We start from the raw sequence: 15,104 nt of genomic DNA on the forward strand, positions 1-15,104 counted from the left end.
ATAGTAATGGGAAAGCCTTACAAATTCTGCAATGACCATCTCTTTTTTTAGACTTAAACATGTCTCAATATTGACAGTTCTAAAACCTGATGAGCCAATGCAGTCCAAGGTATGTCAACATCACAGCTCTGCAGCTGCCTACAGTCACTGCAAAAGGAGATTGTGGCCTGCATTACTAGGACAGAGCTACCTTCAGACACTGCCTAGACATAGTTGTTTGTTGCTCAAGCTTTGCTGACTCTTTTCTTTAAACTCTTGATCTGGTGAGCATAAAAAAAAAGGGCTGGGAGAGTTCACTGAAAAATAGCAGTGTCTGCACTTCCTGGGTTGTGTGGGTTGTGAAGGTTTGTAATTCAGCTATCTAGTGAATAAATAAACACAAGAGCAGGTCAGAGACAAGAATCTCATCAAACCTGTCCAACTGCTACAATAAAACTTGTTGCAGTAATATGCCAAAGTTAATAATTTGACCGCTGAAAACTGTGGCACTGGCATCAATGGGCCGTTGTTTTCAGAGATGCTAGAAAAGACATGTTCACTAATCAAGATCATCCGGCTGTAGCTTCACCGGATACAGTTAATCTGTTCAGTGTCTGCTGTCTTTTAGAGAGAAGCTTGACCAAATTGAAACTCATTGAAACTCTTATTTCCTATGCCTGCAAGGTAGTTGCTCTGAGGACAGAAATATAAACTTAGTAATAAGGCAAATCACCAAAGTGAGTGTTAAGTGTAATTTAAGCCAAGCAAAGCCACCTTAACATCTGTGCACGCAAACTTACAAGAAGATGACTCTTCCATGAGATCAACCCATCTGTAAATGCCAGTTCTGGTCTGAAATGGCTTTTTGCAGAACAGTGGTCATGGTTCTCCACAGCTTCTGGCTAGCCCCAACTTACGATGCATTCAAGAAATGTGCTTTCATATCCTCATCGTTGCTTCTTTTAATGAGTGAGTAAATCAACCCATGTGCTTTCTAATTAAGCTGTATTCTGAAATGTGTTTCCTGCACCAGTCAATGTTTGCAAACATATTTTCCAAATAAGAGACACGAGAGTAGCTGCTTTTGTTAAAGTTAGTTACTATATTTTAGAAATTAGGTATATTTAATATAAAAAATTACAGCATTAAAGTGAGAACCACAGGCATCACAATTCTATCATAATGTAAATTAAGGACAGCATTGGACTTTAATTGTTGATCAGTCTGGTAGACTATGTGGAAAAATCCTTGATGGCTGAGTCTCATGTAATCAAGATCGAGTGATGACAGATGAGCAGAAGTCTGACCTATTTTCACCTGGGAACGGCATCATTTTTCTGGCTCACATCTGGCAACTTGGTTTGAAGGAAAGCATAGATATGTGGCCAGATCTTATTGGTTTCTGTTCCAGAGAAGGATTTCAATAACCCTTTTTCCCTAAGGAAGAAAAAGAAGAAATGGTTAAAGAAATCAAATTGTTTAATTGTCCCGAGACCTCCACTTCACTCCAAGATTGCCCTGGCAGGAATAAGTGTGTGATTTAACACCAAGAACAGACATAATATTGAAAATGCAGGCTGGACATTCATTACTCTCTTCCTCAAACAGCGATGTAATGGCCACATCAGTTCACAAAACTGACTGCTGTCTGCTTAACAAGCAGGATAAAGATAATGGCCAGTCTTCACGAGTGAAGATCCGGGGAAGGTCTTTACACCTTCCAGCCTGCGCATTGGATTTTTTAGGTGAGACACAGTGTGCGCGGAACTGAGCCCACCCTTTAATCCTAAGGTTCATCTGCCGGGGCCAAGCAAGCTTGGACGGTGGCAGCGAGGTCCTTAGGACGTAGGTGGGTTGCCTTTAAGGGCTAACGAGCCCCACCTGCCCGGGAGTGGCCCTGACTGGGAATCGAACCCGGGTCTCGGCGGTGATAGCGCCGCGCCTTTACCACTAGACCACCAGGGGCTCCTAGGATAAAGATAAGCAGCAATATATTCATACAGCACATGCTGTACAGCAGTCATCCAAACTGTGACTAACAGGTATTGTAAAGTTGCACCTCACGGATATGCATCATAACAAGCAAGATTACCAAGCACAATTGAGTTATTCTGAATTAGTAGCTAGTTTTATCTGTACAGTATGTTATTATCAATAATAACAATAGCTTAGACCTGTTTTACTGTGGTCTTTGAGGCATTTTCACTTCAGAAATCCAACAAAATCAGGAATACCACTGTCACTCTAGAAAAACTTCTTTAAAACTTAACCACACCAAAGATGGAGCCCTTAATCTTCTGCTCAACAATCCTGTTAGCACATAATGAAGGATGGTAGATAGGGAGATAGAGGAAGGACAATTCCTCCACGATGTTGTCAGACTGATTTCTTTGTCTAGGCAAGTTAAGAGTAAAGGTCTACATGGTTACCTACTATTATCTGTATATTAGCAGTGTGATACTACTTGCTGCTTTACATCAGAAGAAACTGTATAATTTTGGCTCTTGAGGGAACTAGTAATTTGTTATCACTCCACAATGCAAATGACATAATACTTAAATAGCTTCTTATTCCCAAAGAGTCTCGCTAGCTGGGCCCTTCACAGTCCTGTTCTTAGAACAGACACTTTTAAATGCTCATTAGGCAGTTTCTCTATTTGTGTGTTGCTTCTTGAACCCTTGCACTTATTAGGAGGGTTTCTACTTACACATTCAGAAATCAAAATACTGTTAAGATCTTCCAAAAGAAAATGTCTCTGTTACCTTACTCACCAGAGCTGTGTTCCTCAGAACAGTCCTATGATGTATTGAATAATGCATAGAGCTCTTTATAAAGCTAAATATGGCTGTGGTGACAGGCTATTTTACTATGCAGATGCCTGAAAAGGTCCCATCCAACAGTGGAAAACATTCTACTGGGTTGATTTCTTTTTGAGGCCATGAAAGCTACATGGCTACTCACACCTCATTCAGTGTTGCAGTATAAGATATTCTGTAACTGGGAGGATCTGTTCATTGCTATGCTAGTGGGAAATGAGCTTTTAGAATATGGAAGAATAGATTTTACTACTTACCGATAATATTCTAGAACAGGTTTTGTTTGTGCATCGTAAGCCTGCAGCCTCCTGCTAACCGTCTCTGGCTTGTCATCATCACGCTGAACAAGTGGCTCACCAGTAATATCATCAATGCCCTAATCAGGGTCAAAAGCAAACACTGGAGTATATTTCTTATTTCTGTTTAAATTATGATCAGCTGCCAGTTAGAGTGTAGATTTCTGCTTATAAAGAGAAAGGCAGCTGCTTGTATCTTATCTGCAATACAAGTTGTTGACTTTCCAGTAAAACAGTCCATTGGTTAGAAATATTTTCTCAGCGTTGCCAATGAATATTATCACAGTAATTTGACTAATTTGTCCTCTGAAGCATTCGTAGAATATGGGGAACATGTACACAAAGCCTTCACGTAGAAGGGAAAACAATATTGTTAGTAATACATTCCTGCATAGCAGCAAATAAGAGACCAAATGGGCCTTTGACAATACTAAAATGGGCAAAGGTTTTAAAGGGCCTTTGATTTTAAGTTGCAAAATGGAAGAGTTATCATTTGGCAACAGCTGTATAAAAAAACGGCGTAAAAGTCAGTTGAAGCTTTCCCTACAGAGGTAGGGACCTAATGTCTGAACTATAATCTCTTGTTCCTATTCAGTAAGTAAATGTTTTGCAGGTCTGTTAGATACAACTGTATTTCACTTATTCAGCTCTATTCCATGGTTTCACTTATATATTGCAATCTACTATGTTGTGATATGCCCACTAATTAGCAAAAGGTAAAGCAACGTTCCTAGTATCACAGCTCTGGCAGCTGAAGCCTGTTCTTTGGTAGGTCTGATAATTCTCTGTTGCAGCTTGCCCATGCTCTTCTGCAATTAAAAATAACTGTGATTTTATACACCTCCTTTAAAGCAAAACAAAGGCAATGTTTTCAGTTGCTCAGTTCCAGTGCTTACCTGCTACTTCAAGCTGGCCTCTTTCCCTGCAACACTGAAATCCAAAAACTATAGGGCCTGCTGTGCTTCTGATGTAACTTATTAGAGCTTCCAGGTGAAATGTGATGCCAACAGCTAAGTTATTTAGAATTGCAGACGAAATACAGCTTAAGCTGAGTTGCACTAAGGAGAATCCTAATTCTTCAAAAACCTTAAGGGAACAATGTACAATCCATATCTTCAAGTTCCACTTTAGGATATTTCACCTCTTAGATCTGTTGAAAAGCTTCCCTGACTTGCAAGTTTCTACATCCAATTTTGCAGTACAGCTGACCTTCCCTTCCCTTCCCATCCTATTTAAATATAAACACAGGGAAAGCACTAAGTGTATTCCTCTGACTGAGGATTCTGTGCTTCCTAGATACAATTACTTCTCTGGAGGACGGAAAAGGAAACTACATTTTGGCTTATACAGCCTGCAAACAGGCTAAGAATATGCCCAGATCCTATGCCAGTGTGCGAGGCAGACAGTATTCCAGCTTGAGGTTCTACCAGGTCACTAACATTCTCTCAGAGGCAGGGTGTTACCGGAAAGATTCTATGCTCGCTCCCAAGAGATTAAATCAGCCCTCTTTTTCTGAGCCACTGTGTTTTGAAACAATATATGCAAACAACATTTTACCCAATGCAGCATTTATTTAGTGCCACACCAACATGTATTATGCTTACCTGCACTTTGGGAGGACTGAATTCAAGATTGTAGACTCTGCCACTCGCAGGGTGGATCCAACGTGCTGTGAGCCGACACTTTATGGTCTCAAATGGCACGTCTAGGTCAATTACAGTGTCTACGTGACATTCTTTATCCAGGGCTTCCGCCTGAGCAACTGTTCTGGGGAAACCTTTTGAAAGGAAACAACTCCATAAAATTCCAAAAGCAGAGTTACCTGGATTCAGTCATTAGAGAAAATAATTATCAAATAAAAAGAAAAACCATTATCATACTCTAAAAGTTGAAGAGATATCAGATTTCCCAAGTATTTTTCAGTCTATAACAGCATTTTAACTTGTTAAATGCCTCCCAGCTTTCATTTCCTCATTTCAGTGAATCATCTTCCCAAAAGTGTAACACATAAATGCAAAAAGAACCCATACTGATATGTACCACATACCACTACATTGCATAAAAGCACTATATATGCATTTGAAACAATAAAAGCTCCAGTGAAAAGCTTCACTGAGATGTCTGGAATAATTTAGAAGCATTTGTGACATCTCTTATTTCCACAGTTGGGCAAGTCTGGTTTAAGGCGGTGACCACTACAAACCTGTTTTATTCAGTTGCAGTAAACCAAATATATACCAGAGGCAGCCCAGGATTGATTTTATATAAAAGTGTAGCTTTAGGAGGGGTTCTAGAAGTTCTAGAGTATCAAGCTGTCCTGGGGTATGATGACTGTGAGAACACCCAGGCTGCACAGGAGAAACCTGTCTTTTCACTAAAAGACTGCATTTTGCCCCATGAACTTTATAGCTCCCTATTCTGTGATTTCAACTATTAGAGAAACTTTAGAAAGCATGCAGTAGCAAACAAAGAATAAGAAAACAAAGGTCTCCACAATGAATTGAAAATGAAAAATTAAGAACAAGAACTTTGGTGGTCAAAGCTACTGCAGAACATGCTATTCACTGAAACAATGCCTCTACTCACAAAGCTCTAGCATAGTCTCATGTAATTCAGTAGCTTGTAATTTTCATCATACTACACAAGTAAACTTCTCCATAAAGGCAAGTACCTAGAAGCACAAACTTCAGAAACTCTTCTTGAATAGCATTTATTGATCAGTCAACTGCCTGAACAAGCAAAGAACTAGTCTTACAAGAGGAAAAAAAAAAGTCTTAAGGCTACTGTGTCTGATCTAAAACATGATAAAAGGACAGAGCTAATTAACTCAGACAAAGCTCTTGCTTGTGCATTAAGTCTCATGCACCTGGTTTGCATCACAGTCATCAGGTGCCCTCATCCTGTTTTTCACACATTCACATTATCTCGTAGAAGTGCTTCTAAATGTTAAGAGCAGAGGGAGAGCTGTGACTTCAGCACTGCTGTTCTTACTACTGGTGAGATAGTCAGCCACCACACATCTCAGTTATGCAGCTGGAAAAGGAGTTTCCTGTGGGACTGAGTAATGAGAAACTTCCTCAACAAATTAAAATGCCTTTACAAAAACATTTCATTAAAAATAAACCAGTGTTTGCTGCACACAGTGTTTTCTTGATACAGAAAAAAATCTACAAGATGTGATGAAGATTCCAGGAAAACAGAAAAGTGCCCTAAATTATACCACACATAAATCTAAACAGATTATAACCACAGACATATATGACTTAGACTGCCATATCTGCTATAATTCTAGAAGCCACCAACCTATCATAAGGCAGTAAATGGCTATTTGGCTAAGTGAGAATACAAGGAGTTCAACAACTCTGGCTTGAGACAGCTGACCTCAGCTGTTTGTTCTCCATTACAGTTATCAAACTAAAGATTTCAGATTAACATTTTTCAACAGAACAGTGTTGTTCCTACAAAGCCTACTACGCCAGCTCTACCCTGGTGAAATTCACTGAGTCTCATTCCACATGCTGATGCAGACAAAATTTTTGCTCCAAAAGTTTACAGGCAGCAGCATGTTAACATGCAACAGAAATTGACTTAAATTCTCTTATGGTCTCCACACAATCTTCCTGGTTAGATCTGCCAATGTGTGCAGCTATGCTGCTGCAAATTGAGATCCACAAGGCTCGAACTGTGCTTACACAGGCGCTGGAACTAAAGAAAAAGAAAAAAGAACCTGCAGCTCTTTGCTTTATTAATTAGGTTACATTGTGCTGTTCACTGTGGAATGAAGCCTTTGTCTCAGGGAGGAACGTTACTGTGAGTAAACCCATCGGAACAGATCACTGTACTTAGAAGCAATTATAATAAAGCACTAAGGACAGAGAACACTGGGGATTTTTCACTCTCTCTGAAAAAAAAAAAAAAAAAGCCACACCAATAACTTTTTAGTTTTATCTACTGAGACATGTTGTGACTGGAGTCTGAAAAGTCCAGCCTAGGCACTGTCTTTGTGCTGCTCATCCAAGTGTACTCTCATGGGCTAGAACAAGAAGAACCATCCAGTTCATGAAGTCGTTGGCAAATGCATTTTCTCTCTAGTGTGAATGCTGAAGCATGAGCTTACACTGCAGAACTGCAAAACAGTTCACTCTAGAGAACAGAACCCAACAAAAAAAGAAAGAGACCTTTTAGAGCACTTAAGCACTAGTTTTGTTAGTGATTTATTACACACCACACTGGTGCAGTACTTACCTTGTCAACTGCATCACATGCCTATCTTTCTATTTAAATAATTACTCAGCCCCATCCTTCAAAAGTTTTTCCATTCCCATGGACTTTAACAAGAAAAGACATGAAAAAAATAAACTTCTCAGTGAATCATTATCATAAAAACTACCAGAACTGCCAGTTTTGAAATTTTACTGGAATATTGAGTTGAACATGAGTTTTCAACATGAGTTAAATATCCCTGTAATGTACTGAAGGCAGGATGCACCCAAAGCATCTTTCAGCCAAAGAAACTGAGGCAGACTAGCTGCTGAAGGTTTCACAAGCTGGCAACAAGAGACTAAAGCATTCCAAGCTTCCCAGACCAGATTTTCTCTCCATATACACTGATTACCAGTATGCTAACTTACCATCCAACAGCCAGTTGTACTGATCTAGACCTTTTAGCTCAGTCAGCATTAGCTGTGTCATGATGTCATCTGGAATAAGCCGCCCTTGATCAATGTAGGACTTGGCAAGGATTCCAACTTCTGCAAAAGTAAGAGAAGTTGTATTACACTATCTCTGACCTCCAGCAAGCAAAGACCTCCCACAAGCCTGCAAGAAATTTGTTTTGATCAGGATGGCACAGAAAAATTGTAAACAACACAGACAGTATGCTTGCTAAAATTAAAAAAAAAAAAAAAAACAGATGATCAGGTAGGATCTGACTGTGCAAATGTTTATAGGATTCATTTGATCAGTTTGACAGACAGCAATAGGGCAGAACACACCTCTATCCCCACACCCCCTGAAAAAGTTTACTAGTAAGTATTTGAAATAGTAAGTTCATAAAACTAAGATTGGGAGAGACCATTAGGCAAAAGAGTCTTCAAAGTAAGAAATATACAGGATACAAGTTTATTAATATATCAGTCCTCAGATTTCCAGGAAAAAAAGTTAGTTTCTCAGTTAGCTACTAACTCTTCCCTACGAAGAGAAAATGTCTTTGGCATTTAAGAGAGTAGTATGCAGTGTGACACGCTTGCCAGATATGTATTTTTATGATTACTAGAGTTACAACAGGATGTTTATAGATGTTGTAAACTATTTATGGGAGCACACAGGCACTAGTATTTTCCCATGGAACTGACTAACCTTTAATACCAGTCATTTAGCCCACTGGCTCACTAAAATTACATCCACACATCACGATTCCAGGTAACACACCATGCTCCTACGTGACAGGCAGTTGCATGCTGTATAATTGGCAACAGCCAGGAAGAAACTCAGTTCTGTCCCAGGCACAAAGTCTCCATAGCTTTCATTTGCAAAACAATTACCCAGTTATGTTAAGTCACCCGGAGCAGCAGCTAGACTGGTTTTATTGTGTATCTGCTGAAGCCTTTACTTGCAGCCAGTTCAGATCTAGTTACAGAAAACTAAGCAGAAGAGAAATGGGATGGACTGACATACCAACACAAGATATAACCACTTTCAGCATAAAGCAATGAAAAATGCCAGTCCAGTCACTGAGTGCACAGAATATGCAATAGTACAGAGGCTCTTTTTCAGATAAGGCAATTGAAAAGTAGTACATGCAAAACAAACAATAGCTTTGGTGATGACAAAAAACCAAACCAACCACCAAAGACCAATCAACCAACCAAACAAACCAAACCAAAACAAAAATCCCTCCATAACAATGAAGAGGCTATTTCCCCCGTATTGAGTGTTCACATCTGTAGTCAGGCTTGAAAAGCCTGAAGACCATGAAATAGACACTGAATCTGCCTGGGCTTTTTTCCTTCCCTTCCTTCCTTCTTCAAGATCAGCAAGTCACACCTCTTACTATTCTAGTGCACTTTAAACCATGTACCCTGCAAAAGTAGACTGGGAGGAGGAACAAATCACCTCTGGATAGGTTAATGTTTACTTGATGCTTGGGTCTGCTATGATTTATGTTGCAGCATTGCTCTAGCCACAAAGATCTAAAAATATGTGCAAGGCAAAGTTCACAGAGAACAGTTCTAATATACTTTGGAAAGACTGATGAGTTTTTGGGCCCAGAGAGGTTTAGAACACAGCAAGCTGCAAGGTCCTATTATTAGACCAAAAGAGTTGGAAACGTAGTGCCTCTTACCTTTCTCTACAGAACTCAGGTACTTTAGAAAGTTACTACTACAGAAGGAGAAAAATAGGCAAAACTTTACCCAAAGAGTTCTATATTAAGACAAAAAGTTTGTACACACTAGATCATAGCTTTTTGTTGTTATTGTTTCCCTGCTGTTGGGAGGGAGATTTTGTGAGGTTTTGTTGGGTTTATTTAGTTCTGGTTTTTGTCAGCTTGGGTCTGAAAACATTATAGGCAAGGCAGTTTTGGGAATTAAAGGGAACACAGGTTTCTTTTCTTTCTAGGTGATAACAGGTATCCACATTTCAGGTTTTTACAAAAGATTGGCATGTTCTAACCACATTACAGCAAACAAGCTCTAGCCATAATCAGACAATAGTTTCCTTAGCATTAGAGAGGTGGTCACAGACTCTCCACTCTCCAAAGCAGTAGGACGTGGTAGTAACTGCAAATTGCTACAGACACATCTTCAACAGGACTTTTCAACAATGTCCATTTTCACAAGACAGCAAATGCCAAAATTTGCACCATATAACTATTGTTAATTATATCTAATTTTCCAAGTGTTTTAACTGCCCATCTTAGCATACGACATTTCCCAAAGAAAGGGAAATTCTGGACTCTTCTATTATGATCAAAACTCAAATGCTTTGCCTTGACTGAACTTATCAAAGCTCTCTGAGTTGCCTGTTATTCTCCTATCTTCAGTGTACTACTTATTCCTGCTACCTCATACTTCATCTCAACCCTTCAGAGACCATTTCTGTAACTAGTGACTGACTTTCAATGAAATTACAATAGAACTTTATTTGGGTTAATTAGTGAATGAAAAACTCTATAGCAGATTCTGTTAAGTTCTGTGCTAGCCAAGTCAGAGAAAACCATCACTACGTACACCCTCCACTGGCTTCTCTCCTCCCATTCAGGGTTTTAACATGTCTGCTACATTTTCATTTCACACCTTTGCTCTGCTTCACATTCTGTCATCTCTCCAACCCACCTAGAATTCTTTGCCTATTCACTTCTTTCCACCACTTCATGGCTCCCTCCTCGAATCAAGCAACATGGTATTTCCTCTTGCAATTTTCTCTTCTCACACATCCTTCAGCTTGATTCTGGTGCTTTATGATCTTGCTTCCAAGACATATTGAAAGAGCACAAAACTTAAAGTATTTAGTAAGTAACATAAACTCCAAAGCACTTGGTAAAAATAACACATTTCCTTTGTCTTCCAAAATGGCCCCACTAGGTCTTACACTGAAATGTAATAACAAACAGTTTTGTGACCCTCGGTAAATAAAAACTTTTGACTGTGCAACCAACCAGACAGAAATACCATGAATATGATCAGATATGCCTGCACAGGGGGTGCTCCTAGCAAATCCTTAACTTGTGGATATCAACTCTAGTAAAGTTGGTCACTATGATGAAGTCATTGTTCTTACTGGGCAAACAGAATTTGTGTGAAGAGATGTGGAAATCACACCACAACTGATTTCACAATGCAGCTAATTTTTCAACTACAAACACAGATATGAGTTTCCAAAAACAAAGAGTACCAGTTACCATGATACTCAGAGATTAATACAATGCTATCTATACAGCTTTAAAGTGTTGGAAATAACAATACTCTTGCTTCATCATATGCAACCAGAAATGGTTCTTACAAGGTTTCTCACCCCAGCATGAAGAAAAGCAGGCATGGAAGTCAGGAGGGGACCTTTCATCATTGCAAAAATCCCCCACAGGCAGGGGCTATGGCATCTCAACAGAGGCCAGAGGTCAAGCTAGGACTATAGAGCAAGAATAATTCACATCATTACCTCATACAAGCAGTGCTACATGCAAACACAGACCATGCTGCAACCTAAGTATGATATAAACTTGTAAGATGACAATACTAATAAAAGCGTAAGATAAGCAGTTTGAAATTTGTTCGTTTTTGGAAAGCACCACTACCATTATGCCTGCCTGTTTGGGACAAGGCTTTCTAATTGTGGAATAGCTTGTAATAATTCTAGGTGCCTGTACTCCTAGCCATCAAATGGAGATCTGAAGAAGTCTAATTGCCCAGAATCCCTCCTCTTGCCCTGACTGTTAAAAAGTGTATTTTTCTCTTTTAACATGCTGCCAGCTAGAAAAAGTATCAGAGACTAGCAGAGCTATAAGAAACACCTACAAAAACTACTGTGTGCTTACAAAAAGCACCAAGACGAGGAAAAAATGAGGTGTAACAAAGCAAGGAAAGCGACATAACCCCAGATAACCCCGTACACCTTCTCAAAGATGCCAAGTGGCACCTCCTAGAGGACCCGGGGCCGAAGGTACGAGGCCTACTCCGCTGCCCCCGGCCTCCAGAGGAGCTGTGTGAAGACACCCAGCCCCTGCCTGGGTGAGGGGGGAGCACTGAGCTGGGGCTGGGGAACAGCAAACCCCCCATCGAGAAGCGCCCGAGGGCTTCCCGAAGGGAGAAGGGAGGGAGGGCGGCTGGGGAAGGACGGCGTGCCGTGTGCCCGGGGCCGCGTCAGGCGGCGGCTCCCGCCGGGCGGCGTGGGGACGGTGCCCGTGGAGCGGCGCGGGGAGAGGGATCGCACACCCCCGCCCCGTCCCCATTCCCACCTGTCCTCTTTTGCATGTTGTCCCTCAGCAGGTCGCCGCTGGAGAGGTGCTTCACGCCGAAGTGCTTGATGATGCGAGCGGACACGGTGCCCTTCCCGGAGCCCGGCGGCCCCATGATGACGGCGCGCAGCAGCGGCGACACCACCATGCTGCCCCTGCCCTCCTGCCGCTCCGGCCGCCGGCGGGCACGGGCAGGGGCGCGGCAGGAGCGCCGCCTTCCCGGGAGCGCCGCCTCGCACCGAGCCCGGTCCTCCCAGGGAGAAACAGCGGCGGCTTCTCCGGCTGTCAATCAGCGGCAGGAAGGAAAGATCCTTTACGTAAATGCACGGCGGGAGGGAGGGATAAATGAACAATAATAATAATAATAATAATAATAAAAGATAACTAAAGCAAATTGCATTTTAGAAAGTCGCATCAGATTGCATTAAGGCATCACTGTCCGAACTGGACCTGACCAACATCCCCACGCCCTTCTGCCCAGGAGACCCATTTTAGATGCTCCCGGAGCCCGCTGCCACTGCCTGTCTCCGCTCTCACTCACAGAATTACGAAATCATTTGCGTTGGAAAACACCCAGAACGTCACGGAGTCCAACAATAATCCAACACTGCCAATTCCACCCTGAACTATGTACCTATAACTGACATATCACGCCTTTTAAATACCCCCAGGGATAGTGACACCCCCATTTCCCTGAACTTTCACAAGGATTTCCTAGACCTGGAACATGACTCCTTACCTGGCCGTCACCTGGTAACTGCTGGGCTGCGGACACGTCCCGTTGCTGTCCCCGCCCTGCTCAAGAGCCCTGAGGCTGTGGCTGTGTGCTGTGCTCAGCACTCGGCCCACTCACCCCCATGCCAGCAGCTCTGCTTTTGATGGTCTCTAAAGAATAAGCTCCAACTGCCTGGCAGCAGGAAGCTGCATTTTTAACGAGCTGCGCCTGAGCTTTGTTTAAGATACATGAATGTGAACAGCTGCAGGTTCTTTTGGGCAATGTTGTTCCAAAGGACACGCAGAACTCCTTTCCCACAGATGTGATTCAGTAATTCTCAGCTACGGCAGAACACAATGTTTTCACCAAAACAGAAGATTGTTCTGTGTCCTGATTGTTCACTGTCATGTCCACAGCCGGAGAAGGAGATGCTGATAGATTTCGACCACTGGGAGCCGCAGTGAAAAAGTGATCCCACAGAAAGCAGACTTAGAGCCAAAACAATAATGAAATTCAGCTTTCTGTTTTAAAATCTTGTTTCATTTCAGTGGTCTTACATTGAAACAAGTAATAAATGGCCAGTCTTCGCGAGCGAAGATCCGGGGAAGGTCTTTACACCTTCCAGCCTGCGCATTGGATTTTTTAGGTGAGACAGAGTGTGCGCGGAACTGAGCCCACCCTTTAATCCTAAGGTTCATCTGCCGGGGCCAAGCGAGCTTGGACGGTGGCAGCGAGGTCCTTAGGACGTAGATGGATTGCCTATTAAGGGTTAACGAGCTCCATCAGCCCGGGAGTGGCCCTGACCGGGAATCGAACCCGGGTCTCGGCAGTGACAGTGTGGCGCCTTTACCACTAGACCACCAGGGGCTCTCATTGAAACAAGTAAAGTAACAAGAATACATTCAAAAGGATGTTTGATACTTAAGGACAATATGGAAATAGGCATATAGCCCCCAAACTGCCCAGTCAACAAAATACATTGCCTTAACAATTAAGTAGGAAGGCACTGGCTTTGCACAGAAAGCTTACTAAGAGCATAAATCTTATTACATTGAGCAGTGTGGAACTCCATAATTGAACCTAGTAATACATCTGTTCCACAATGCAGTAGGGCAGCAACAGTGAAACATTCAGGGCTTTCGCAATGTTTCCAGGGCAACACGTTAGTCTGCCAAAGCACCAGAGTCTTAAAATTTGGCAGCACAAAGCTATTTAAATGTTAGAAGTTCTGCTGTTCGTTTTAAGCTCCACACTTCACAGATTTCTGAATGGTGGAAGGGCACAATATGTGTAGACAACAATCAAGTGTCCGTAAAGCAAGTATGTGGGAAAATGAAAGGTATTACATGAAAATAATCTCCAGTAAATAACTAGACTAGTCAGAGAGATTGTTAACTCTTATCTCCAATGCCACCATATATAAAAAAACCCAATAATTTATCTGCCTGTTTAAGTCGGGAACCCGATGTTCAGCCTCTTTACAAGTGTTATTGAGCAGGTCAGAAAAACTCCAGAGAGGAATGCTAAAATAATCCCACTGTTAAAGACTATTTAGCAGCCTCTCTGAACTTCATAACAGATTCACAAAGAAGGGGTGGAAATGGATAGAAAGGCACTTCTCATACACACACACACACACAGAGGTGCTTACTAACATATGACCTTTGCAGAACAACAGTGGGTACTTATGTTACAAAAATTATTAGTTAAAAAAATTACTGTTCCTTGTTTCTTGGCCAGAGTCCAAATCTTGTCCTAGTAGTTTTGTGCAATAGTTGTGACATACTTAGAATTAGAAAAGGAAACAATGGGATAGATAGGTCAGTGGTTCACTAGTTTGTATATAGTGTTTTAAGCAACTATTCTGTATTTAAAGACTTACAAATGATTTTTTTTTTCAGCCCTAATTTTGGTGTTTGGGACATGATGTTGTATTGTCTTAATTCAGAGTTAATTATTCATATCCTAACACATTAGCCAATGTTTAATTAATGCAACTTGCATTGTATTCTCGATTAATCTTTTTCACATATGTATCCTACAGTCGTAAGTTAAAATCCTAACTCTTGCTCAGTAAGCTTATTGAAGTAGCCCTTGTAATGACTGTGTTGCAGTTTGGTTAAGGCTTGTCTGGAGCATAGGCCTGAAAAGGCCCCTGCCAGAAACAAGTCAGGGCTTGTCAGAGCTAAGTTGGGACTGCTTAGACATTAAGGCTGTGCTGACCAAAAAGAAACAATAAGTCAAGCAGAACCGAGACAAGAAAATTTGCAACTAGAGATAGGATGTAATCTGGTGGTGGGATTTAATTACACGATGTTTACAGTTAGGTAAATGGATTAACAGTC

General features: G+C 41.4%; 1 protein-coding gene across 2 annotated transcripts; it reads right to left on the reverse strand.

Moving 5' to 3' along the window:
* Nucleotides 1–1,061: 1,061 nt before the first annotated feature.
* On the reverse strand, nucleotides 1,062–12,503 carry AK3 (adenylate kinase 3). Of its 2 annotated transcripts, none has more exons than XM_050328536.1 (5): nucleotides 12,045–12,503; nucleotides 7,723–7,842; nucleotides 4,696–4,868; nucleotides 3,053–3,171; nucleotides 1,062–1,416 (listed from the first exon to the last, which is right to left on the reverse strand). In XM_050328536.1, the coding sequence occupies exons 1-5, from the start codon at nucleotides 12,190–12,192 to the stop codon at nucleotides 1,293–1,295; spliced, it is 684 nt and encodes a 227-aa protein (XP_050184493.1). In that variant the 5' UTR covers nucleotides 12,193–12,503; the 3' UTR covers nucleotides 1,062–1,292. The 2 variants fall into 2 exon arrangements, with proteins under 2 accessions (XP_050184493.1, XP_050184494.1); XM_050328537.1 differs by lacking the exon at nucleotides 12,045–12,503 and adding an exon at nucleotides 10,426–11,749.
* Between the last annotated feature and the right edge of the window lie 2,601 nt (nucleotides 12,504–15,104).

Source organism: Myiozetetes cayanensis, unplaced genomic scaffold (genome assembly GCF_022539395.1).
Source record: "Myiozetetes cayanensis isolate MyiCay16 unplaced genomic scaffold, myiCay2020 scf4, whole genome shotgun sequence".
NCBI classification, from domain to species: domain Eukaryota; kingdom Metazoa; phylum Chordata; class Aves; order Passeriformes; family Tyrannidae; genus Myiozetetes; species Myiozetetes cayanensis.